The following is a 22,941-nucleotide window of genomic DNA, read 5'->3' on the forward strand; positions in this document are numbered from 1 at the left end:
GCATTCCAAATTTCAAAGCTCTTTGGAAAGTCTCCCTCCACCCCTCCCCCATCTATTTTGAAATATATCATTTTGCTCAGACATCTATTTTCACCGTTTCTACGTAGCTGGAAGTTTCTTGTTTTGAAACTATGGGCTCAGAACAAGCAACCCCCCAGGTATCTGTGGGCAATAATGACTTGCTTTATTTCAAGATACATTTGTGATCTGGAAGTTCTTTGCCTTGCTCAGTTTTTCAAGTGATAAAGAAAGATCGGGGCCCAACGATGGCAGAGAAGTGCGACTGTATCGCCAGCATGTATGGCTACGATCTGGGTTGCCGCTTTGTTGATTTCAGGCCCCTGGGCGTTGGTGCAAATGGACTGGTTCTGTCTGCGGTTGACAGCAAAAGCTGCCGCAAAGTGGCTGTGAAGAAGATCACCATCAGCGACGCGCGGAGCATGAAGCATGCCTTCCGAGAGATCAAGATCATCCGCCGGCTGGACCACGACAACGTTGTGAAAGTGTATGAGGTGTTGGGGCCTAAGGGAGCCGATCTGCAAGGGGAAATTTTCAAGTTTAACACGGTGTACATAATCCAGGAGTACATGGAGACTGACCTGGCTCGACTACTGGAGCAAGGAACGTTGACAGAGGAACATGCCAAACTCTTCATGTACCAGCTGTTGAGAGGGCTGAAGTACATCCACTCAGCTAATATACTGCACAGAGACCTCAAGCCTGCCAACATTTTCATCAGCACAGAGGACCTGGTGTTGAAGATTGGCGACTTTGGGCTGGCAAGGATTGTAGATCAACATTACTCTCATAAGGTATGTGAAATGAAACCGCTACTCTTTCTGTGTCTGTCAGATTGCTGTCCGAGGGAGAGATGGGCTCAAACCAAATCCCCAGAACTGATCAGCCCCCACAAATTTTGGAAGAGCTCAGCTCTGGATTCATGTTCAGTTCTGGGCAGTGGACCTGATTCTGATACACTAGTTTTGCATCCATAGAATTCTATAGACTGCATTTGAGTTATTCCTGACTTAACACTGGTGTTAGAGGAGAACCTGCATCTTAGGCCCACTCTTCCATTGCTGCTTCTTCAGCCTCTTGGTATCTACATATTTGTGACTGCAAGCACTAGGACCACAGCACTTCTTCTAAGGGGAAACTACTTATTGTTCCTATTCTGGGCACCTGTTGCAGCTGCCCAGAACACCTTCTGTTAGTATTATGCTCTATTTCTAGGAGATATTTCTGGGTGTCAGTGCATAGAACTTCCTCAACCCCCGGCACACTGCAGAATCATAGCAATCCTTCTCTAGTGTATCATTTCTCAAATGCAGTCACCGTGGTCGTATGCAGCCACCAGGGGCTTTTTTTTGCAGCCACAGCCTCCTGGGCAGTGATGGGGGTGGGGGAAGGGGCTGCCTGATGAATTTTGCTGTTGTAATTGGAGCAGCTCAAACTTTTTGAGGTTGGTCCTATGTCAGGTTCTAATTCTGTCTTCCTGTTCCAGGGTGAATGGCTGCTGTAGCTATGCCATGGAACCTTCTCTCTCATGCACTATTTAGTGGCTGTTCAACAGAAATTTGAACAGTGAGAAATTTGAACAGCATGAGCCCAAACTAATCCCCCAGACCTAACTACTCTTGGAGTACTTGAAATCTGGGGATGGATCTGAGTGCTTCAGGCTACATACCAAGGAGCTGATTCTCCACTCTCTTCTGTTCCTTACCAGCTCATCAGCCAGGTTTGAACTTGTGCACTTCAGCACCAAAGCACACGTGAGCTGAGGAGGTAGCAGCTAGCAGTAGCAGGCTGTTAAATTCTACGTGGCCTAGCTACTTTGGGGACGGGGACTATAACACACATTTCACAGTTGTGTGGTGCTTTCACCTTTCACACCTATGCAAAAGTGTGGCCACATCTGACTTTTCAATTCATGCTCACAGGTGATAGAATTTTACCCCCACTTTGCCTAGTGTAAGTGGCTATGCAAGGTGCAAACAGTGGAGAATCAGGCCTCGGATCTCTCGTCAGCAGGGCGCATTTATATCACTTTTCATTCTTTAAGGTCAAATCTTGCAGGCCTGACTCAGGCTGTGCTCTCCTTGGTTTCCTCTGTGTTACTCTTGTCCTGCCACAGCCCTGCTCTTCTAGTCTGTGCCATCTTGCCAGAAAGGATTGTGTATGAGCATCCACGAGGACTTAGCTGAAACCACCAAACACATTTCTCTAGCGCACTCAGCCTAGTCTTCAGAGGCGAAATGGTGATAAGAACATAAGCATGGCCATACTGGGTCAGACCAATGGTCCATCTAGCCCAGTATCCTGTCTTCCGACAGTGGCCAATGCCAGGTGCTTCAGAGGGACTGATCAGAGCAGGTAATCATCAAGTGAACCATCGTCCATTCCCAGCTTCTGCCAAACAGAGGCTAGGGACACTTCAAAGCATGTTTTTGCATCTCTGCCCATCCTGGTTAATAGCCATTGATGGGCCTGTCCTCCATGAACTTATCCAATTCTTTTTTGCACCCTAGAAACACATATTGCACTTGGTCATTATGCAGTGCTCTAGCTCAGTGATTCTTGGGGTACGCAGAGGCCTTCCAGGGGGTACATCAACTCAGCCAGGTATTTTCCTAGTTTTACAACAGGCTACATAAAAAGCACTAGTAAAGTCAGTACAAACTAAAAGTTTCATATAGACAATTACTTGTTTATACTATACACTGAAATGTAAGTACAATATTTATATTCCAATTGATTTATTTTATAATTATATGGTAAAATGAGAAAATAAGCAATTTTTCAGTAATAGTGTGCTGAGACACTTGTATTTTTATGTCTGATTTTGTAAGCAAGTAGTTTTTAAGTGAGGTGAAATTGGGGATACCCAAGACAAATCAGACTCCTGAAAGGGGTACAGTAGAAAGGTTGAGAGCCACTGGTCTAGCTGACCTCATCTGGGATTTTTGTATGTGGAACAAGGGTAGACTATATTATAAACTGATGTATCTAACCACTCTGAAATGCAGCCCCTTTTCTGCTTTATCTGAATCACTGACCAATGCACGGTGCATATTCTGATGCTGTTAGTAAACTAGGTCTATCTCCCTTTGTTTTTCTTATGTCAAAAACATACCATCCATCCTTCATTATATATTTTACATTCAGCTAAAGATACATATTTGCCAATCTGTTTGCCCCTTATCACAAAATCAGTCAGATCTTGATTCTTGTTGTATGGATGTTCTGCTCTGGTTAGCCTGGCAGTCCCACTAATTAGTTCCTCTCGCTTGTTTCTGAGACGAGACGTCTAAATAAGAAGACTGGGTTCTCTTTAGACTCCAGCCTATTAGGAAACAGAAAATCTGTCATTTAAGGCTTCACCAAGCACTATGTAAACTCCAGAAAACATCACAAATCCAACCAAGTAGATTGTAGTGCCTGACTTGCATTTTAAGTGCCCGATTAATGGCATATAACAGTTTAAGATTCTTACATAACTCTCTAAGCAGGAGAAGCTGCAGCTATATAAAACACAACACCACCAAGTGTGTGGTCCAGCCAGCAAGCTCCTGTCTTTTGACCTTGTGCAGCATGATCAATGCGCACCATTCATTCTGTAATGGTATTAGTGTGTGTATGTGCACCACTGCTCTCTACTGGAAGGACTTAGGATGGCTCAGCTGTGTGTCATAGGCCTTATACGACTTATAGCTAATGGAGATTCTTCTTTAGCTCAGTTGGAGCAAAAGGCTCAGCGATCTGTCTGTCACTGTGAAGTTCAGCTGTACTGTGGTGTTCAGCACATTGACAAATATGAAGTCCTAGGTGGCCACAGATTTACAATATCTAATGCTTACTAGAAAAGTATTTTGAATGGAGCTTAGGCAGAGATACCTTCATATAGTTAAACCAGGATTAGACTGGAAGCTGTGTTGCTGCAGTATTTTCAGTCTCTTCATGTTTGCTACTGAAGGTTGGTTGGTTTTTTTTTTTTTGGGGGGGGGGGGTTTTTTTTTTTTTTTTTTTTTTTTTTTGTACCAGACTGGACTAGTTCAAACAGCTCCACTGTTGAGAGCAGGATAAATGATCAACTTGTCTTAACATAGCAAATTGCAGTGCAATGCTCGTGCAAAGGGAATATCCTGTTACTGAGAACTATGCCCATGGTACCTTGTTAAATGGCACTTTGTGCCCTTGCTGTACGCTTTTACTGCTCAGCAGGAGCTGATCGTAACTGCCTGACTAATCCAGATGAAAGAGAGAGATGCACAGAATGAGGAATGTAAAATATGTTCTGTGGGGGAGGGGGGAATGCAGGTGGTGATTTCCATGGGGTTTTATCTAACATCCCTTGCCTTCAGCAATGAATAATAAAAGCAAATCCCTCCTGACATTGCATGATGCAAACCTCTGCTTGGGTAAGACAATGAGGAAGCAATAGGACTTGAAAAAGCCTGATGTTTAAGGCAGAGCTAGGACTTAATGCATCAAAGAACTGTCACTAGGGAGATTATTTCTCGTGCTGTGGAGGATTGTGATTTGCCATAGAATGAAGCCAATAGTAATGACATGTCGCTCTTATGGAGTGGATTTTCTCTCTAGATCGCAAAGTGCTTTACGAAGGAGATCAGTATCATTATCCCCATTTTACAGGTGGGGAAATTGAGGCTCAGAGATGCAACTTGACCATGGTCACCCAGCAAACCAGTGGCAGAACCAGGAACAGATTTTCTGAGTCGTTGTCTAAACCTTCCTTCACTTGCCCACACTGCCTCCCCCCCATGAAGGCAATGTATCCTGTCTAGTCTGTTCAGCTTACACAGTAATGGCTTCTTATGTCTCTCCCACCACGGATAGGTTCTGCCATTTTCATTCCCATCGGGCTGGATTGGCACCTTTCAATTCAGGAAGTAAGTAATGCAAATAAGGGGCATTGTATAGCTGTGCTGACCCATGAGCAGGCCTGGGATGGGTTATGACTTCTGATTGAACCCACTGAGTGACACTTCACTCTGTGAGTCATCCCACTGAAATCAACGGGGCTACTCATGAAGTCTGCTGTCACTGAACCCAAGGGTAGCAGAATCAGCCTGTCTAAGGTAGCAGAGCCTGGCCTCTGGCTTTGTAGATACTTATCAAAACTCCATCCTTCTGCCATTGAGAAATTAAAAAATATTGCAAAAGATGCAAAGGCTGCTGTTTATACAGGGCCTATCTGCGCACTCCTGACGTCAGTGGGAGTTTTGCCATTGACTTAAATGGGGCTAGGATTTCACCCCATCGTGCACTCCTGTTGGCTCTGCAGTGAGGGTTTGTCAAGTAATATTTTACACAGAGCTGAGCTGAAAGGGTAGTTTCGTAGACACGTAGCTTTGAAAGGGGTCCCCCCGCGCCCCGTGCTAAGGCATGATTAAGTATGCCTGTATGATCAGAGCTGTCGGTGCAAAAGGAAACAAGTGAAAAAGGGTTCAAGGCACTAAATGTGGCTGTGGATCAGGATTTGAATTTTAAATACCTTCGGGGTGTTGCGGGAGTTGGTTGTTCAGATATTGTATTTCAGTTTGGATCCCTCTTTCAAAAAGCCACGGTAATTTCAATCTCTATTAGAAACATATGGTGGAAAACACGTTGCCTGCTCTATTGAGGGTAAAACTGAGAGGGAAAGAAATGTTATTGTCTAACTTCAGAATGTGCCAAAAGGGGGGAGTGATGCCGGACGCTGTACCTTATAAGGGAGAAAGCAGCAAAGATTAGAATGGAGCTCACTGAACATGAGCAACCTGTTTAAAAACCATTATTTTTAACCTACCACATCTATCTGGATTATACTTATTCCTTCTTATGTAACCAGGAGCAAACCTTTGAGATGCAATTATCTTCTTTCATTGAGGTCAAGGACCAAATACTTTATAAAGCCTCCCACTCCTTGGCACCTTGCATAGTGCATTGTAATGCAAATACTGTACATTCCCTATTGGGAGACTCAGATAACAGCACAAAGGTGAACTACACAAATCTGGCATTAAAAAGGTTTCATGAGAAATCCTGTTCTGTAGGGTTTATAGGTTAGTGAGGTAGGAGACTGGCTGTATGAACGGAACCTCTCCTCATTGCACAGATTTCTTTTGTACTGTGCTGTACATACCCAAACTATCTGTCCTCTTATAATTAGCTTAAGGTTGAATTAAACCAGGAGAACCTAGTTCAAACCGGCATGGTCTTTGCTGTGATCAAGGCTGAAAGGTTGAAGGTCAAATGCCCTTTTCGTTCCAGCTGGTGGAGTAGAGTTAACCACTCATAGTAATAGAATAGAACTGTATGGCCATTAAATATTACTTAGGAGGACAAAGGGCAAGTACTATGCCATGGCCAGCCGGGGCCACACCCAGAAGTCCTTACTCAGAGCAACCTCTTATTTACATCATTGGGGGTATTGCCTAAGTCAGGACGGTTTAAATTGGAGGTCGGGCAGAGACTGTCACCTTTACTCCCATTGAGTAAGCGCCTTACTCCACCAGATCGAAGACACTGCTCGGGGCATGAGGTACTAACACATTGTTACAAGGGAGGCAGGTTCAGGGACTAGGAAAGAGCTCAGGAGTTGGACTTGGATATCTTCGGCCCTGCTTACCTGGGAAGCTATACTGGTTATACAGATATATTTATACCCGTTTAGTCCCATGTAGGGACACTCTTCTACCAGAGTGTCCACACAATGGTTAAACTATTGTAACCCTATCTGTTTAAATTCACAGCTTAGCTTAGACCAAGAAAATGTCCCTGTACAGAAAAGGCCTTAGAAGCAGAAAGCAAGGGAGGATGGGGAGTGGGCAGGGTTTCAAAGCCAGCTCTTCCTCTTAGAATCTATACATGGTTCTCACCATACATTGGCAGAAAATGTGGTATGGTGTACCGGCAAGAGCTGGTATGCTGTACCGGACCAGCTTCCCCAGGTGGCAATTTAAAGGGTCTGGGGCTTTAAATTGCCGCAGAGCCCCGCTGCCGGAGCCCCCCGGGTAGTGGAGGTGGCTGGGACCCCCAGGGCTCTGGCGGTGATTTAAAGGCCCCGGGGCTCCGCTGCGGTAGCGGCGGCTGGGAGCCCCGGCCCTGTAAATCACCGCCAGAACCCCCAGCTGCTGCTGCTACCCCGGGGCTCCGGCAGTGGGGCTCAGGTGGCGATTTAAAGGGCCCGGGGGTCCGGCTGCCGCTAGCACCCCACGCCCTTTAAATTGTCGCCCAAGCCCCGCTGCCAGAGCCAGCGGAGATTAAAGGGCCCAGGGTGGTAGCAGCGGCCGGAGCCCCAGGCCCTTTAAATGGCCCCCAAGCCCCAGGGCTTCCAGCCACCTCTGCAGCTGGTAGCTCCGGCAGTGATTTAAAGGCCCTGGGCCTCCCAGCCGCCACTACCACAGCCAGAGCCTGGGGCCCTTTAAATCTGGATTTAAAGGGTCCAGGGCTCTAAAGGCCCCACCTCTTCCAGTTGAGGCCCCGCCCCCTACTCAGGACTCTGGCATACTGGTAAATCCTTTAAGTTACTTTCACCCTTGTTCACAACTGCCTCTGTAGCACTATCTGCCCTATCCCTGGAGAGCTCACTGTGTTGTGTTAGATCTGTATACAGGAATGGGGTGTTCTGGGGGCAGGACTGAAGAGCTGGTAGGAAGAGTATATCACACAGACCTTCCTTCCTAGAGTTGAGCCCAATGACAAGAACCTGAACCTTTGCTAACTTTTCTGGGAAAACCTTCTGTGGTTTGAATCTTCCCTGACTTTATAGGATGGAAGGTCCCAAAATGGTGGCAGATGGATAGTCCTTAGGAGCAGGGCTGGTGGTAGGGTATCATTATTGTGGGGACAAGTGGGTATTTTGGGGTCTCTGGATGTTGCCGTTTTAAAAAACAAACAACCTTCCAAGCGTTCTGGAACTAGTCAGAATCCTGGAAAATCTTGGAGTTTAAGAGCTTAAAAAAGTAAAATTTGGCTACTGTGTTAGTATTTTGCTGTGATTTATAATTTTGATCTTTCTGACCAGGATTTGGGTCCCCTTTAAGATTATTTGGTGGGGCAAATGTCCCGCCAGTGGCACCGGGCCTGCTTGGGAGCAGTGTGAATATGCAGGGAGGGGAGCCCCAGGGTCCATGCAGGGTAAGCAGTGTCTGAGGTGGAGAATGCTGTGTCCTTCAGCTGATCCGAGAGATCTGAGCTCTAATGCCTGAACCTCTTTGTTTCATCGGGGGTGGGGGAACAAAGCCAACCCCTCCCGATGGAATAATCTGGGAAGCTCAATAAGGGCTACTTTACAGTTTCCCTTTCCCACTCTCGCAGACCCTAGGTTTGCATGGGAGGAGTGACCCAGCTCCAAAAGTGGAACTTTCTCTAAAGCAATTACTGAGTTATATACTGTAGCCTCCTCTGTGCAGCAATATATTCACAGGCAGCTACAGCATCCCACAAAGTAATCTATTTAAGGTACTGAAGTCAATTCCACCCTCAGTTATTAAAACAACCCATGCTGTATTTTTGCTGCAAACATACTTAATTCAGCATGGCAGTATCTTGGCAGTTAAGCCATCCCAAAGGGTAGTAATCCTATGTGCTGCTCTCCATTCATATCATATTTTATCTATGCTACTGATCACCCATCTTTCAAGGTACTGCTGTTTTCTGGCAGCCTCTCTCGCTGAGTTTTCTATGGGAAGCTGTAGGAGAGAAGGAGCTGTATCGTATTCATCTGTGAAGAACCATGGGTGCTGAACCTAGTTGGATTGCAAGGTGAGCATGTCTGATCCACAGGGACAGGTCTAAGAGCGGGAGAAGTGGGTGATTCCACTCCACGAGAGGTGAAGGCACAAGGGCAGATGTTCCTTAGGAGGATGTTCTCAGAGAGGGAGCGGGGGGAGGAACACACAGATGAGTGCACCCCACCCTCTGGAAGTGGGTAATCACACTCTGGAGGGAGTGAAGGCTCTATAATGACCCACCAAAGAGAGATCATAGAGATCTGAGGTGTCTTATGTGTCAGGGAACAGGGCACATGTGGGCAAACGGTCAGGGATCCTGGTGCATGGGGCTGCAATGTGCCCCAGCAGGTCAACATACTAGCCCAGGTGCAGCCACATGGCGGCCAGACTTGGTAGCCGGAAAGGCAAGTTCACTGCCTCCTCCTTATTGTGGAAACTGGTGTATTGCCACAGGGGATCCCAGTTCCTGACCGACAAGGAGTTGGGGGCAAAGAGAGGAATTTGGCTCTGTGGATAGATCAAGGAATTGTCCCCAAGGAGGGAAATGGTTTCCTCCTGTACATGCAACTTGAGATGGGGACAGACATCTTGAGAAGCCATGCCTGAGCTGGAGGGTAGGGGACCTGAATCCCTTCTACATGTGCCACTGGGAAACCAAGAGTTACTGCTTGGGTCCAACCAGCTTTGAGAGATTCTACATTGGCAATGAGGATGGCATCGAAACACGCTTGCGCAAGTTATGACATTAAGGGTCTCAAGGTTCCGAGCCCTGATGATATTGCCCAATTGTTGCAGGGTTTAGAACTTCCAGTGACCAATCAAATTCCTCCTTTCCTAGTGCCGGTCTTACTTTGTGTGAAGAGTTAAGGCTTCCCCCAGAGTAATGGAAACACAAGAGAGTTAAGAACTTGCTGAATTAAGGGTCTAATACTAACTGATTTCAATGGAAGCTAGGGATGCTTAATGCCTCATGGCCTCAGTCTGTGGCTTTGCGGTATTAGTGAAGCCTGGTTGAAGTTTAATGAACATTCTCTATCAGGAATAGACGCTACCATGCTGCAAAACTTCGTTATCTGTGCTGCTGGGATATTGCAAACCCTACAGCACATGCTCCTCGTTCTAGCTGTCGTGCTGCTAGGTCCTGCTGTTTCCTTCCATATTTATCCTTCCATTATCTGACCTGCCAAGACATGCAGTTCTTCTCCATATGATCACAGATTTCTGTGATCAAACTGAGAGCAAAATATCACGTCTGCTGATGCTGACAAGAAAATACCCCCAACTAGTTTCTGGTACAATTACTAGTTAATTGTGCAGTAGGTCAGTAAAGTAGGATGTTGTTTGTTGCTCTTTAACTGGGTCCTTCTGAGCATGAGAGTTGGTCTCTTTCTTTGCAGCTGCTGAATTTATCCCTGTGGCAAGGTGTAAATGCACTCCAGCATGCATAGGATTACTCCATTCCAGCCTATCACATGTCTGATCTGGGTGGGGTTATAAAAGGAAAAGGGGAAATGGCTATTGCAGAGGAAGGCTATGCCTTCTCCTCTCCTGCTGGCTGTACCTGGAAAGACCTTGGGTGGTTATTTACCCAGTGGTTTGAGTTGATTTGTTCTGGTTTTGAGTCTTGGTTTTGAAATAAAACAAGCCCAGAAGAAAGAGATGTGCAGTGACCTGTAGTTGGGATTCTTCTTTTTCCTTCCCCAGCTGGCCAGTCTGTACGCTGCCGTACAGCCCCTTCCTCAGATAGCACATTATTGGCAGAAGAGGGAATAGAAGCCAAGAATGCACACTACCAATCCCTTGGTTCAGTCATTGCACACTACCACCTCCCAGTCCAACAAGAGGCTCCTACCTTTAGAAATAGGTGTCTTGGCCAGACATGTACAAAGCAAATGCCTTTCCTAAGGAAGGGTAACTTTTAAAGAAATGTATTCCAAATAACACTGTGCTGCATGAATACGTAAAGTAACTGACTTAAAGAATATCATCTTCCTGTCAGAGTACAAGATAGTGATAGTTGTCTGACCACTTCTGTAGCAGAATTACTGTTATTCCCAAGCAGTTGTGTGTTGGATTAATATCAGCCAGTGCTGGCGGAAAGAGAGATGCCGGGGGTCAGTGCCTCCTCGTGGGATACACCTTTGGAAAATGCCATCACGTTAACACCTTCTGATTCCCTCCTAGTGTCAAGAGATTGCGGTGTTGAATAAAAACACCCTGCTCTGTAACAGGAAAACAGGGCACATAAAATTCAAAGAGTTAGGATTCCTAAAAGAGGTGCTCTTGTGCAAACAGGAATTAATTCAGGGAAATCCTATGGCCCGTGTTATACAGGAGGTCAGACTAGATCATCACAGTAGTCCCTTCTGGCTTCATAATCTGTGACTCTAGGACAGGGTCAGGCATAAGAACAGAGGCCTGTGTGCTATAGATTAACTGTTGTGTTATGAGCTTCCAGTACAGACACACTCTGGAATATGTTAGTTATTTGTACAGTCAGGTGATGGGGGAGGGCTGTATTTGCCAATCAGAGGAGAGGATCGTAAGCTTAAAGCTAGTCATAGCAATATGACTTTCCTACTTACACTATGTAACATTTTCCATATGCCGGGGGAATTCCCATCCGCACCTTACCTCCATCCCTCCTGCAGGCAGTTGCGTAGCACTAGTGGGTGTGTTTCATGGTTGCTATGTCTAATCTGAGGCTGAGTAGTGTTGTGTCATCAACAACAACATTCACAGCCTCCGTTCTTTTAGTGCTCTGTCCCATTTCTAAGGGTCACCTCCTGTGAAAATATTGAATGAAGCAGCGATGTTCCTTGAGCATTCCTGGTTAGTCTGAATTGCTACAAGGACCAGGATACAAGTGGTAAGCACAGCACCGTCTGACATGAAGAGAGTCTGTGGTCCAGTGGATAGGCCCCCTAGACTAGGCTGGAGAAAACCTTTTGTTCTAGTCCCAGTTTTGCCTCTGACCTTCTGGGTGGCCCTTAGACAAGTGACTTCAATGCTTTGTGCCCCTGTTTCACTTCCCATCCTTTGTTGGTCTTGTCCATTTAGACTGTAAGCTCTTTGGGGCAAAGACTGTCTCATACTATGTGTTCATGTTGGTTGGGTCCATTAGGCTCTACTGTAATATATAATAATAATAAATGCAACCCACCTCCCAGCTGCTATATCTGTAGGCAGTGAATTGTTATAAAAGATCTGGCAGGTCCAACCCCTTAGAGCCTAGTGCAGAATTGTTTCCCTTAAAGAACATTTCACTTGCAGGACTCCATGACAAGAAATCACCTTTTAGTGCTTGTTTTTTGGTGATTTGTCATCACTGGAATGTGCTTAGATTGATGTTTAGGATCTGAGAACTTGCAGATTGTATATCAATCACTTACCATAAAATACTGCAGCTGTTCCGACCAAATGTGTCTCCGGTCCAACCCCTCCCTCCCTTGTAGCCCTCCAGCTGAGTAACAAAATGGCAGATAATAGCTACTGCATATTGTGACTGATGCTGTAAATACAGTTTTTAAAAAATCAGGCTTAATAATAGTCTTTTCCTGGCAGTGTATCTTGTTTATATGAATTACAGCAAGCAGGCATTAATTAGGATAATTATATATGGAAAGGGAGCGCTCTCCACTACTGGAAGATGCTGGTGGAAAAAGCTGGCCACTTTCATCATTGAGACTGATCAGTGACAAAGAAACGCATCTCTGTCTCTCTCTAAGCATTTGTACAGTGCTTATCACCGAGGTATCCTTCTGAACCTTTTCAAAGGTACTCACTGCATCAGATAATTAGATGTTTCAATTAACCACGGAGATGAGCACAGGCTGCAGAATTCAGACTCATCCGGGTCTCCAAATTCTGAGGCTGTTCAGATCTGGAGTCTTAAATCTCAGGCCCATCTCTGATCAAGTTACTAAATTTCCCCCCTGGATGTTGAGACATTTGCAAATGCTTCTGCCGGTCAGAGAATATCAAATCTAGTAATGGTGAATAATTAACTCTGAGTTCATCATCTTGATCCCAGCCCCTCTCCCTTCCCGCTGCTCTCACTGATACTACCTCTTCAGTCTGGTCATCTGAGCTCCTTCTGTCTCATATCCCAGCAGTCACTAAATCCTTCTGCTGCTCCTCCCACTAAAAACATCAAATTCATCCTCCCCCACTATGCCAAGCCTTTTTCATCTATCCAAAACGCAGCCAAGACCACTTTTTCCCTTTCTTAAATCATCAGCTTCCCTTCTGTATTGCCATTCAGTTCAAGCTTCTCATCTTCAGAGCACTCCACAGTACCACTCCTACATCTCTGATCTCATTGCTTCCTACATCCCTCCTGCACTCAGCATTCTGCTCAAGTCTCCTTAACATTTCTTTGTTTCCCTTATTCATTCCTGATTCTGTGCTTTCTTGCAGGCTGCCTTTGTATTTGGAGCTGCCGCCCAATTGACATTTATCAAGCAGCCTCCCTCACCTTCAGATCACTCTGAAATGCTACAGATGGGTCACAATCAAAATCCAGGATCCAGACACCCCCCAGACTCCGGGGAAGGGGAGCGTCTGAAATCTGAACCTGGATCTGGATTTCAGAGTCAGGGCACTTTTTCTATAATGAGCAGAAACAAACAGCTCTCAACCCCACCGTCCCGTTGCCCATGGATTCAAAATCTGGATTTGAATTTTACAGTTTAGGCCAATTTCTACTAAAAATCACAGAGCAGAGTTGGGAAAGAACCCAAGGGTCTTGACTCCTATCTGCATCCATTATATCACACTCCCTCCCTGTCATGCTACATCAGTTACTTAACCTTAAAGACTGATTTACTCTAACACAAGGCTCAAATTTTCAAAAGAGTTTAGCACCCACAACCAGGGCCAGATTTTAACCAGCGTTCAGCTCCCATTAGGGTACTTAAATAAATGGCTGGGTCTTCCAAAAGAGCTCAACCTGTTGGGGCCTCAACTCTTTCCAAAGTCAGGTCATAAGTGTCCCCCGGGGGCTGCTGGGTACCAAGCACTGTGGGAAATATGGCCCCAATGATAAGAGCTGAGCACTTGATCATCTGGCCCTGAGCTCATTTGAACATCTGGCCCTACAGTTCCAGATAAAATCAGTAGGGGCTGGAGTTGCTCAGAACCACTACAAGCCAAGCCCAGTGGCTTGAAGTCAGTGGAAAGTGCATATGTATCCAGAGGTGAATTTCAGGCAAAGATCCAAAAAGATGAATCCAAAGATGCAAAAAGCTGGCAAGTTGCTGCAAAAACATTAGATTCTTCCATTCTCTCCTCTTTTCTTTATTTTATTTCTTTTAATATTTTATGACGGGTTGAATTAAAACTTTAAACTTTTAACCCCATGAGTTGGTGTGTGAAGACTCTTTCCCTGTCATTTGCTACAGCTGAAATTGTCTTTGTTTTGACATCTCCACTGATGCTTGTAGAATGACCTGGTATGGCTCTTCCTTTAGAAATACCAATTTTCAGGATTTAAAGGGGCAATGTCAAGTTTGTTAGGCCTCAAAATTAACACACTTGGTCAGGTAGCAAGTTAGTAGTAGTTAAGTGGAATTACTTTTTAAAAAAGCAAAATATATTTAAAAAAAATTGAGATACCAAATAATTAACAGAAAATGTGTGGACTTTACATAAAAAATAAATATGTCTTAATGAAGAAGACCATACCTGGAATCTGTATTCCGTTTTGGGGACCAGAAAGATATAGACAAGCTGTATTCAGAGAAAAGCAATTCAGATTTAGGAGTTCATTTCAGAGAAGAGCAACAAAAATGATTGGGAACTGATGCAATTGACTGATGAGGAAAGTTTTAAAAGAAAAAACTCTGTATGGCTTGGTTAAATGCCATCTGCAGTGGAGGACACAATAGCCTATGAATATTTGAAGTATGTAATTGTTGAAGTTGCAGAGGTAATATCTGAGGAAGTACACTGGGGTTTAATTAAAAGTAATTGGATGAAATTAATAATGGGAAAACATCGGCTGAATATCAAGGGGAAGAAAACCCTGACAGTGAGAGATCTATCAAGCTGCATTGATGTCTGGCAAGGGCAGTCCCATCAGCTAGGACATAAATTGTAGACTGGACATGTACTACTATAGGAGATTTGCAAAGGCCAGCTGTGTGCCTAAATCCCACTGACTTTCGGCGAGGAATGTCAATGAGAGCTGGGTAATAACTGCCCTTTGTGCCTTTGAAAATCTCTCCCATAATGAACAATTCTGCATTGGCAGGGGATGGGTGAGTTGGTCCCGTAGTTCATTTCCTTCAGCAACATCTATGATTCGGTACCTGCCAGAACTTGTGGTTAGTCCTGCATATTTCTGTTTCTCCTGCACAGTTGATGAGCTCAGTGACATCTCAGGGCCTGATCTTGCTCTCCTTCCTCAGGTCCATAGACTTTTTTCTTTGTAAGGAATGCAGGATGGGGGTCTAAAGCAACTGTGGGGACCTCCTCTGAGTCGAATTTCTGTTTCACCAGGTTCTAATTAACTGAAGCAAGAAGTGTAGTTTCAGGGAAAGCGCTACTTAAAAGCATACCAGTACAGTAACTGTTTCTCACCAGGGCCTGGTAAGTACAGGTGAGTCTCATCTTACGCTGGGGTTACGTTCTGCTGTCAGCGCGTAAAGCGAAAATCACATATAGTCAAAATTACATTGAGTGTAATGGTGGGCGGAATCGCCCGCACTACAGGTACAGTATTTAAATTGTTACTTTTGTCTTTTGTTTTTGTTTTTGCCGACTGCGCAAAGTTGAATTCGCGCATGTTAAATGCACATAAGATGAGACTCACCAGTAAATGGAAAGTGTGTCTCTAGACCAGGGGAGAGAAGATGATAAAGACTCCATTCCCTTGCATGCTGGGTACTCATTGACACCTGTGCAGGCTCAGACCAGTAGTAGCGTCTTATATGCACTTTGCCTAGGTATAAAGGAGTACCCAAATTTGCAGGCTCCCTTCTGCCTTGTCTCATTTTTCTTGTCAGGGAGAGAGTAGGTTATGTTGAATGCTGCTTATCATCATCAGTACTGTCCTTTACAGAGGAAAGCTTCTTTGAACAATGCAGGAATGATCATCGTCCCACACTGGATAACCCAAGGTAGCTCTAGATGCCGGGAGAATCCTTAGACATAAGCTATGAAAACATTGTAAGGAGTTTTTACCATTAGCTAGATGTGGGTCGGAACCAAAACCTATCTCATTGTAATGGGCCATTGCAAAAGTTCTGCATCTGTTGAACTCCAGACCCTGGCTCAGTCCCACCTCTCCCTTGCCCACTCTGCCCTCTTCTCTCTTTGAATCTATTGGCACTTTAGCCAGCAACCCCAGAATGCTGCCAAATTTCTAGAAATGACTTGGGTGTGGTGGTGGGAACAGGACTTATAATGCTTGTTCTGTGTCAGTTTAAGATTATGAAAGGGAGGGAGAATATTTCTGGTGTATTTATTTATTCATTGACCCATTCATCTCGCAAGCTGGCGTTGGCTTTGCGGTTTTCTTCTTCTTCGCGTATGCACAACATGTCTCCGGTGGCACGTGACTAGGATACATCACCAAATTTGGTCCACTGGTTGGATCATTAGCTTTCCCGGCCCAGGCCGGATACTGACGGGGAGTGCGACGTGAACGCTGGTCCATGCCCCCTGGCTTTGTGGTTAGTGCTGTGCTTGGAGTAATAGGCCTTCAAGGAGAAATCCTGCTTCTTCTCTACTCCAGGTGTGCAAGGCCTGGACTATAAGTATGCTTGGAAGGATAATTTTTTTATCAGTAAATGTCAGTAAACATCAGTTTCACCATATACACCAGCTGACAAAAAATATTTCCATCGATAAAAATTGAAGTGTACAGATAGGCAAAGTAAGGAAAATGCTGCTTGAGAACTTACCAGAGTTTGATATAAGTATATTTAAATGATTATAAAGCTTCACCTTTGTGAATCTCAATGTCTACCATCGTTAAATAATTATTGTCTGAACCCCTCCCAATTGCCCACAACTGTGAAAATTTAAATCAATAAAAATTTAAAAAATGCTTAAAAATAAACTTTGATATTCTCAGTCGACATAAAAAGAAATATTGAATTCTGCCACTATAGTGGAACTGCCAGGGTTTCCCTGTGAGTTCCAGAGATGCTATACAAAGAGACTGCATCCAGAGCAGTGCTTAAGGGTAGCGTACTCTGCAGTAGCATGGAGCAGTGTGGCCATTGGCCATCCGGGCCGTGACCTACACAGCTCCTTTGCCCAAAAACTTCATGTAAGACAAACGTATCCCTGACCATTACCAGAGTAGCAGTTGTTGGGTGACAGCAGAGGTGCTCTGCAGGTCAAGAGGAGAATTTCATTCCCACTTCCTTTTTGTATGTCACCGCCACAAAGCCTGTGTACTGAAGTTCCCTGTTGGATGGTAAGGATTCCATCCGAGGAGCTCAGAGGTGAGAGAGGGAAAAAAATGAATGATTAATTCAACTGAGTTTCATTGGCACTGCACAAGCAACCTGGGGAGAGGAAAATCTAGTTCTGTTTGATTCTGTAGACCTCCACATGCCTCTCTCCTGACAGCAGCGTATCAGGTTAAAAATACTACACACCGTGCTAGAATGATCACACCTTCAGGGTCTCACGTGGCTGTTAGATGATGTGTGGAATCAGTAGATTTAGACAAATAAATATTTTTTAAACGTCAAAGTTACCACGAGTTAGTGGCTCCATGGACCTGAGTTTAGACATGTGAGTCTGGATGTTGGCTCAATTTTGCAGCTGTTTTGATCTGGGGGTCTTGGTTATATGGACCAGCTGTGAAATCTGGACTTTTCCATAACTGGGGGTGGAGGGTGGGGAAGAGGGCCCTTTCAGACATGGTTTTAGTTCAGGCCTATTTCTGCTAATTAGCTGCCCAATTGCAGCAGCTTCTGTAGCCTAACTGGAAAATTGCTGTTTTGGAACTTGTGAACATTTGGTTTATTTTCAGACCTTTGGGCAGTCTCATCTTGTTAACTCGTATGGGTCATTTAGTTTCAGTAAAATCCCTGCACCAAGGTCCCTGTTGCTTTTATCATTTGAGTAGGATAAATCACCGGTTGTGTGGAGTTGTCTTTTATGGGTGGTATGATTTCGGTTGATTTGTCCTAACCATCTCTACCACATTTTGTATGGTAAGGAAACCAATTAGAATGGCTAAACTAAAATAAGGTCATTCAGAATGCAAGTGCACGTTTGCTCTCGTGTGCACGACATAATTCAGAAGGATTCTGATCACTGGTGTCTGTGTGTATTCAGCCATGGAGCTGTTACAAAATGGCACCCCAAGTGGGATTTGAACTACATTGAACCTCAAGCACTTGGGACTGGTTTACCTAATAGGAAGAATATGTAATACACTGGCTGTCTCATCACTCAGTAGAGTGACAAAACTCAGAACGTCTGATTCTGATCTCACTTCCAACCATGTAACTCTGTTGACTTCATTAGAGTTTCTTCTGATTTTAACACAGGTGTAGTCAAGATCAGAATTGGAACCCATAACTCTCCTTCAGGTTTTGGTTGCATTAATAGAGTTAATCTGTTCACTACTCTGGCCCAAGTCCCTGTAAATGATATGACAGGGTACTACAATTTCAGTCTCTTTTGCAAGTTCCTTACTCCTAATACTTGCGAATTTAATTATGACTTTTATTAGCATGAATTTGCATTTAGCAAGGACGTAATTACCCTTGTTAAGGGAGACCTTTTGGTAACTTGTTTCCAAAATGTCTTTAAATCTTGCAAGTTAAAGCCTCTCATTTGTTGTGCACTTGCTAAGGGGTCCAATATAATCACCCTCAGCTCAATCAAAACAAAATTTCAGTTGGTTAATCATGAGGAAATCTTTAAAATAGGAAAAAATGGGACCTCTCCCAGTTACAGTGGTGGAACCCAGTGCCCTCACAGTTAAATGTGAGCAGATGGCTTTATTAAGAAGGAGGAAGTAACTGGAAAGAACATGCATTTTTTCCCATCCCTTTCGTGTGTTGTTCTAATTATTTTATATGCCTGTGTTGTCTTCTGAGGTAACTTAGCCAGCACTGCTGAACAATCACTGCAGAACAAATATCTATTAAGTAGCTAACATTTGGTATTCTGGTGGTCCCATTGGTGCTGTCTTCAAGTACTGCCTATGCCCTACATTCAGACAATGCCAAGCCTTGATTGCATGTTTGCACTTGATGGATGAGCCAACCCTTGGCTGCTCTTGCTCCTCTGGAACACGGTGCTCTCAAGAGCACAGACTTTGGTTATTTTTTATTTTTTCCTCTTGCCCTTGTTGTTCCTTCCTTTGACGAAGCTTATAATAGGCCGGGGTAATTAAATAAACTGATTCCGTAATCCAAAGAGAATGAGAATACATGTCACGTTTTTTAAGAGTCATGCAAAATGACATTTTTATTGTGCTTTGCTCTGAGCCAGGAAGAGTGTTCGGCCTGTAAACCAGACAAATTCAATTTGTCACCCACTCTTTTTTTTAAAAAAAATGCATTAAAAAAAAAAGCTGCAGTGGAATCAATCTGCTGTTGTATCAGCATTATTCCAAAAGCTTTTATTTGTTTTTATTTCAGATTCCCTCCCCCTCCCTTTGCAGTTCTTAGAACCAGGAACCATTCCAGCTCCTATTGAAGTCAATGGCAGAAATCCCACTGATTGCAGGAGCTACAAGCTGTCATATGAGATTGGTACCTTGTACCCATCCTTTGCTCTTTACGCACTACTCAGAAGGCTAGGGTCCAATGTCAGATACACTATAACTCTGGAGTAAGTCCAGTGAAGCAGAGTTGGCTTTGGGTCATGTGCTTGCAGGGCTGCCTGATTTGTGAGAGCTAGAAAAGTAAAGGAGAATCTCAAATTTAAAACACTTCTCACCACTTCTCAGCAAAGTGTTTAGTGAAGTCTCATGCTGGTAAGATTTTTCCATTATTCCAGGGATATTAACTAGTAAACTATGACGTGATCAGAACAAAACTACACCCTGGGGCAGGGCGGGGCGGGGGGGGAGAGAACAAAGTACATTCATAATTCAGTAACCTTGATTGCGTGTGTGTATCTGTCACTTACTACATCACAAAATTTCATTATGTGCAATGTGCCTCCCAGTCAGTGTGTGAATTAAAGGGATACAGGCAAAAAAAGCCCCACTTTTCTCTCTCTAATGTGTTTTACCTTCTGTTGTTGTTACAAGCAACACCTAAAATTACTGTAGCTGAAAGATTGGAAAGAACAACTATTTCCCCATGTTTCAGTTTTTCATGTATTGTTTGACCCTACTTTGTGTGTAGTCATGTCAGAGGGTAACTCGCCCTCTGAGTTAATCAGGGGCTCAGCTTACCTCTGCCAGGCTCCACAAGGAGGAATGAGGCAGCTCAGATTCACCTGGGACTAATTAATTCTCTGAGTAATTGGGAAGAAGTTAATTAGGCAGAGAAGCATCTGGGCCTGATGAAAGGAAGGTTCCATTCCCCCCCCCCACACACACACACACTTAGCCTATGTCTACACTGGCAACTGAATGACAAAACTTTTTGTCTTTCAGGGGTGTTAAAAAAACACCCCTCCAAAAGACAAAAGTTTTGCTGAGGACAAGCACCGGTGTAAACAGTGCTTTGTCAGCAGGAGTGTTCTCCTGCCGACAAAGCTAATGCCGCTCATTGGGGGTGGAAGTTTTTTTGTCGGCAGGAGAGCTGACAAACAGCGGCTACACTGCGTGCCTTTTAGCGGCATGGCAGTAGCAACACAGCCGTGTCGCTAAAAGCTGCATAGTGTAGAAATAGCCTTAGTGGGGGCTAGAGAACAGGGGCTCCTGGGCAGAGGAACAGTCTGTAGAACACAGAAAGAGAGCGGTCCCAAGGAAAGGGCCGGTGAGGGGCTTACCAGGAAAGGGAACCCAGGAAGAATGCTCCTTGGGTGGGATAGGCTCTGCAAGGGAGGAGCTCTGAATGCTGACTTCAGCAAAACCTAGCCCTATGGCGGGACTTTGCCACGTAGCAGCAGAAGCCCCAGATGAGCGGAATGATATGCTGTTCTGAGGAAGGGTTGTTGTGGTTTGACCACTGGGGGTTAACTCAGCCCTCTTCCCTCTTGAGCTAGAGATGCTGAGGTGGAGCCCTATTTGTATGATGATCTATCATTGGGTTAAATAAACTAGACAGACCCCTGATGGGGTACTGTTCAATATACATAAGCTTCATGGGACTTACTGAAAGCTCACAAGAGGAAACTGAGTCAGATATTATGGTGATGCTGCACTGGGCTGCCAGGGGGTGCTGCAGGGGTGAGGGCTCCCACCACAAGTCAGTTTCACTATTTCCTTGTAGCTAATTAGTCAGTTTCCCATGTTGTTTGTGTGGAACTTGACTCAGATCCTCAATTATTTAAGTGCTTAACTCCCATTGAAATCAATGGGAGTCTTGCGTCTAAATACCTTTGAGGATCTGAGCCTTCAGGCATAATAGTGGCCTAGAAGAGAAAAAATAGGAAAATGACACTGTAAAATTACACACCAAAAATGATATGGGGACACCTGAAACTACTTTTAAATCAGTTATTTTTAAATTATCTAGATTTCAAGTTGACAGTGTCTCTTAATGATACTCCATGGTATATTTCAGCTCCAAAATGTGAACGTTTGAGAAAGTTATGATGTATTCAAAGCGTGGGGTTATTGTGGAAACACATATGCCATCTTAATATAGAGTTTGCTGTTGCTCTGCCATGACTGTGTATGCATATTTATATTTCATGTGGTGGGGCTGGTACTAAACCGCATTTGTCTTGCATCTTTGCCAGTCTCACCTGAACTCTCCCCACTGATCTATTTCTCCTGAACCTACTTCTAATGCAGTATATTCCAAGCCTCTGAGTAAATTTAGACTGCTGGACCTTAGAGCTGTGGCCGACTGTGAACTCCAGAGAACCTCAGGGTCAGGATTTGCCCCATGAAAGCCAAATGGTAGAGGCAGCTCCATTGTGAGATGGAAAGACAGGTGACTGAAAGTGACTGAATGGCCAAACATTTAAATGCAGTATCTGCTTTCCGGAAACATAGAGTCACTCTTGAAAGATGTATTTATTGCATAATGTAGTTTAACAGCTCCACAGCAGTTTTATAGTCCATCATGAGAGATTAGCCAGTGTGTTGCATGATAGGTTGCTCTCTTCTCTCTGAGCAAAGGCTGCCACTTTGTACCCTCTAGGCAGTGACATTTCAGTGATGGGCGAGTGATTTCATGTACATCAGGGGTAAAATCCTGGCCATGCTGAAGCCAAAGGGAGTTTTGCCACTGACATCAGTGAGGCTAGGATCATGGTCCCTAAAGTGTTTTAAGTATTGTTACATTCGTGGCTCCTTCTTGTGGATAGTATCCCACCTAAAAATGTATCTTCTGAGCTTCTTCACTCTGTGCCTTCTGCTGTCTGCACATCCGTCCTCCTGGGCTGGCGAAGAGAGTCTAAGTGACGTCTGTTATTTGGAAGAGGAGATTAGGTGGTAAGACTTAAAGGCAGACTTACAAGGAAGAGGAGATTAGGTGGTAAGACTTAAAAAGGCAGACTTACAAGGAAGAGGCAAGCATTAGCAGCAAGTAACCTGGGGCAATTTTGCAACCCCCTATTAAGCAAGTAGTTCTTGTTCACAAATTAAAATAAATGAGACTCCGAAAGGGTTTGTAGGATCCAGGCACTTTGGCTGTGTGCCCATGCGAAGATAGAGAAAACTTAAGCACACCAAAAACTACAGAGGATTAAAAACCTTTCTACCTTGTCAGTTTTGACATAACTATCTAAACTCTGACACAGTACATCTAAAATCTGGCATAATTATCTAAGGCCAGATTATTTAAACCCTTATATAATCTTCCTACAACTGAGCAAATGTATTGCCTTGGGAACAGAGGTTAAGCTATGATAACATTTCTCCATCTGCAGAGCTGCATGTAGTTCTGGAAAAATACAGGGGAGCGGGGAGTTCATCACGTTTTTCAAGGGTATGTACTGTGTCATATAGCAACTGTCACATTGAATCACCATGGGAATGTTGTGGCTACACAGGCCAACCCAACTTCAGCTCTATCTGTGAACACAGAGCAATCCATGCATACTTCTTTGGTTGGTGATATTCTGTATGGGAATGGATGCTTGTGCCTTTTTTGGACAG

At 44.4% G+C, this 22,941-nt stretch overlaps 1 protein-coding gene across 2 annotated transcripts in view; it reads left to right on the forward strand.

The window, feature by feature from the left end:
* Nucleotides 1-266: 266 nt before the first annotated feature.
* MAPK4 (mitogen-activated protein kinase 4) overlaps nt 267-22,941 on the forward strand; it is a 61,123-nt gene continuing 38,448 nt past the window's right edge. For both annotated transcript variants that reach the window (XM_024204258.2, XM_024204257.2), the window contains exon 1: nt 267-812. In XM_024204258.2, coding sequence (XP_024060026.1) covers nt 267-812 — 546 coding nt within the window. The remainder of the gene's footprint in view (nt 813-22,941) is intronic.

The sequence above is a fragment of the Terrapene carolina genome, unplaced genomic scaffold (genome assembly GCF_002925995.2).
Source record: "Terrapene carolina triunguis isolate 2854851 unplaced genomic scaffold, T_m_triunguis-2.0 Scaffold69, whole genome shotgun sequence".
NCBI classification, from domain to species: domain Eukaryota; kingdom Metazoa; phylum Chordata; order Testudines; family Emydidae; genus Terrapene; species Terrapene triunguis.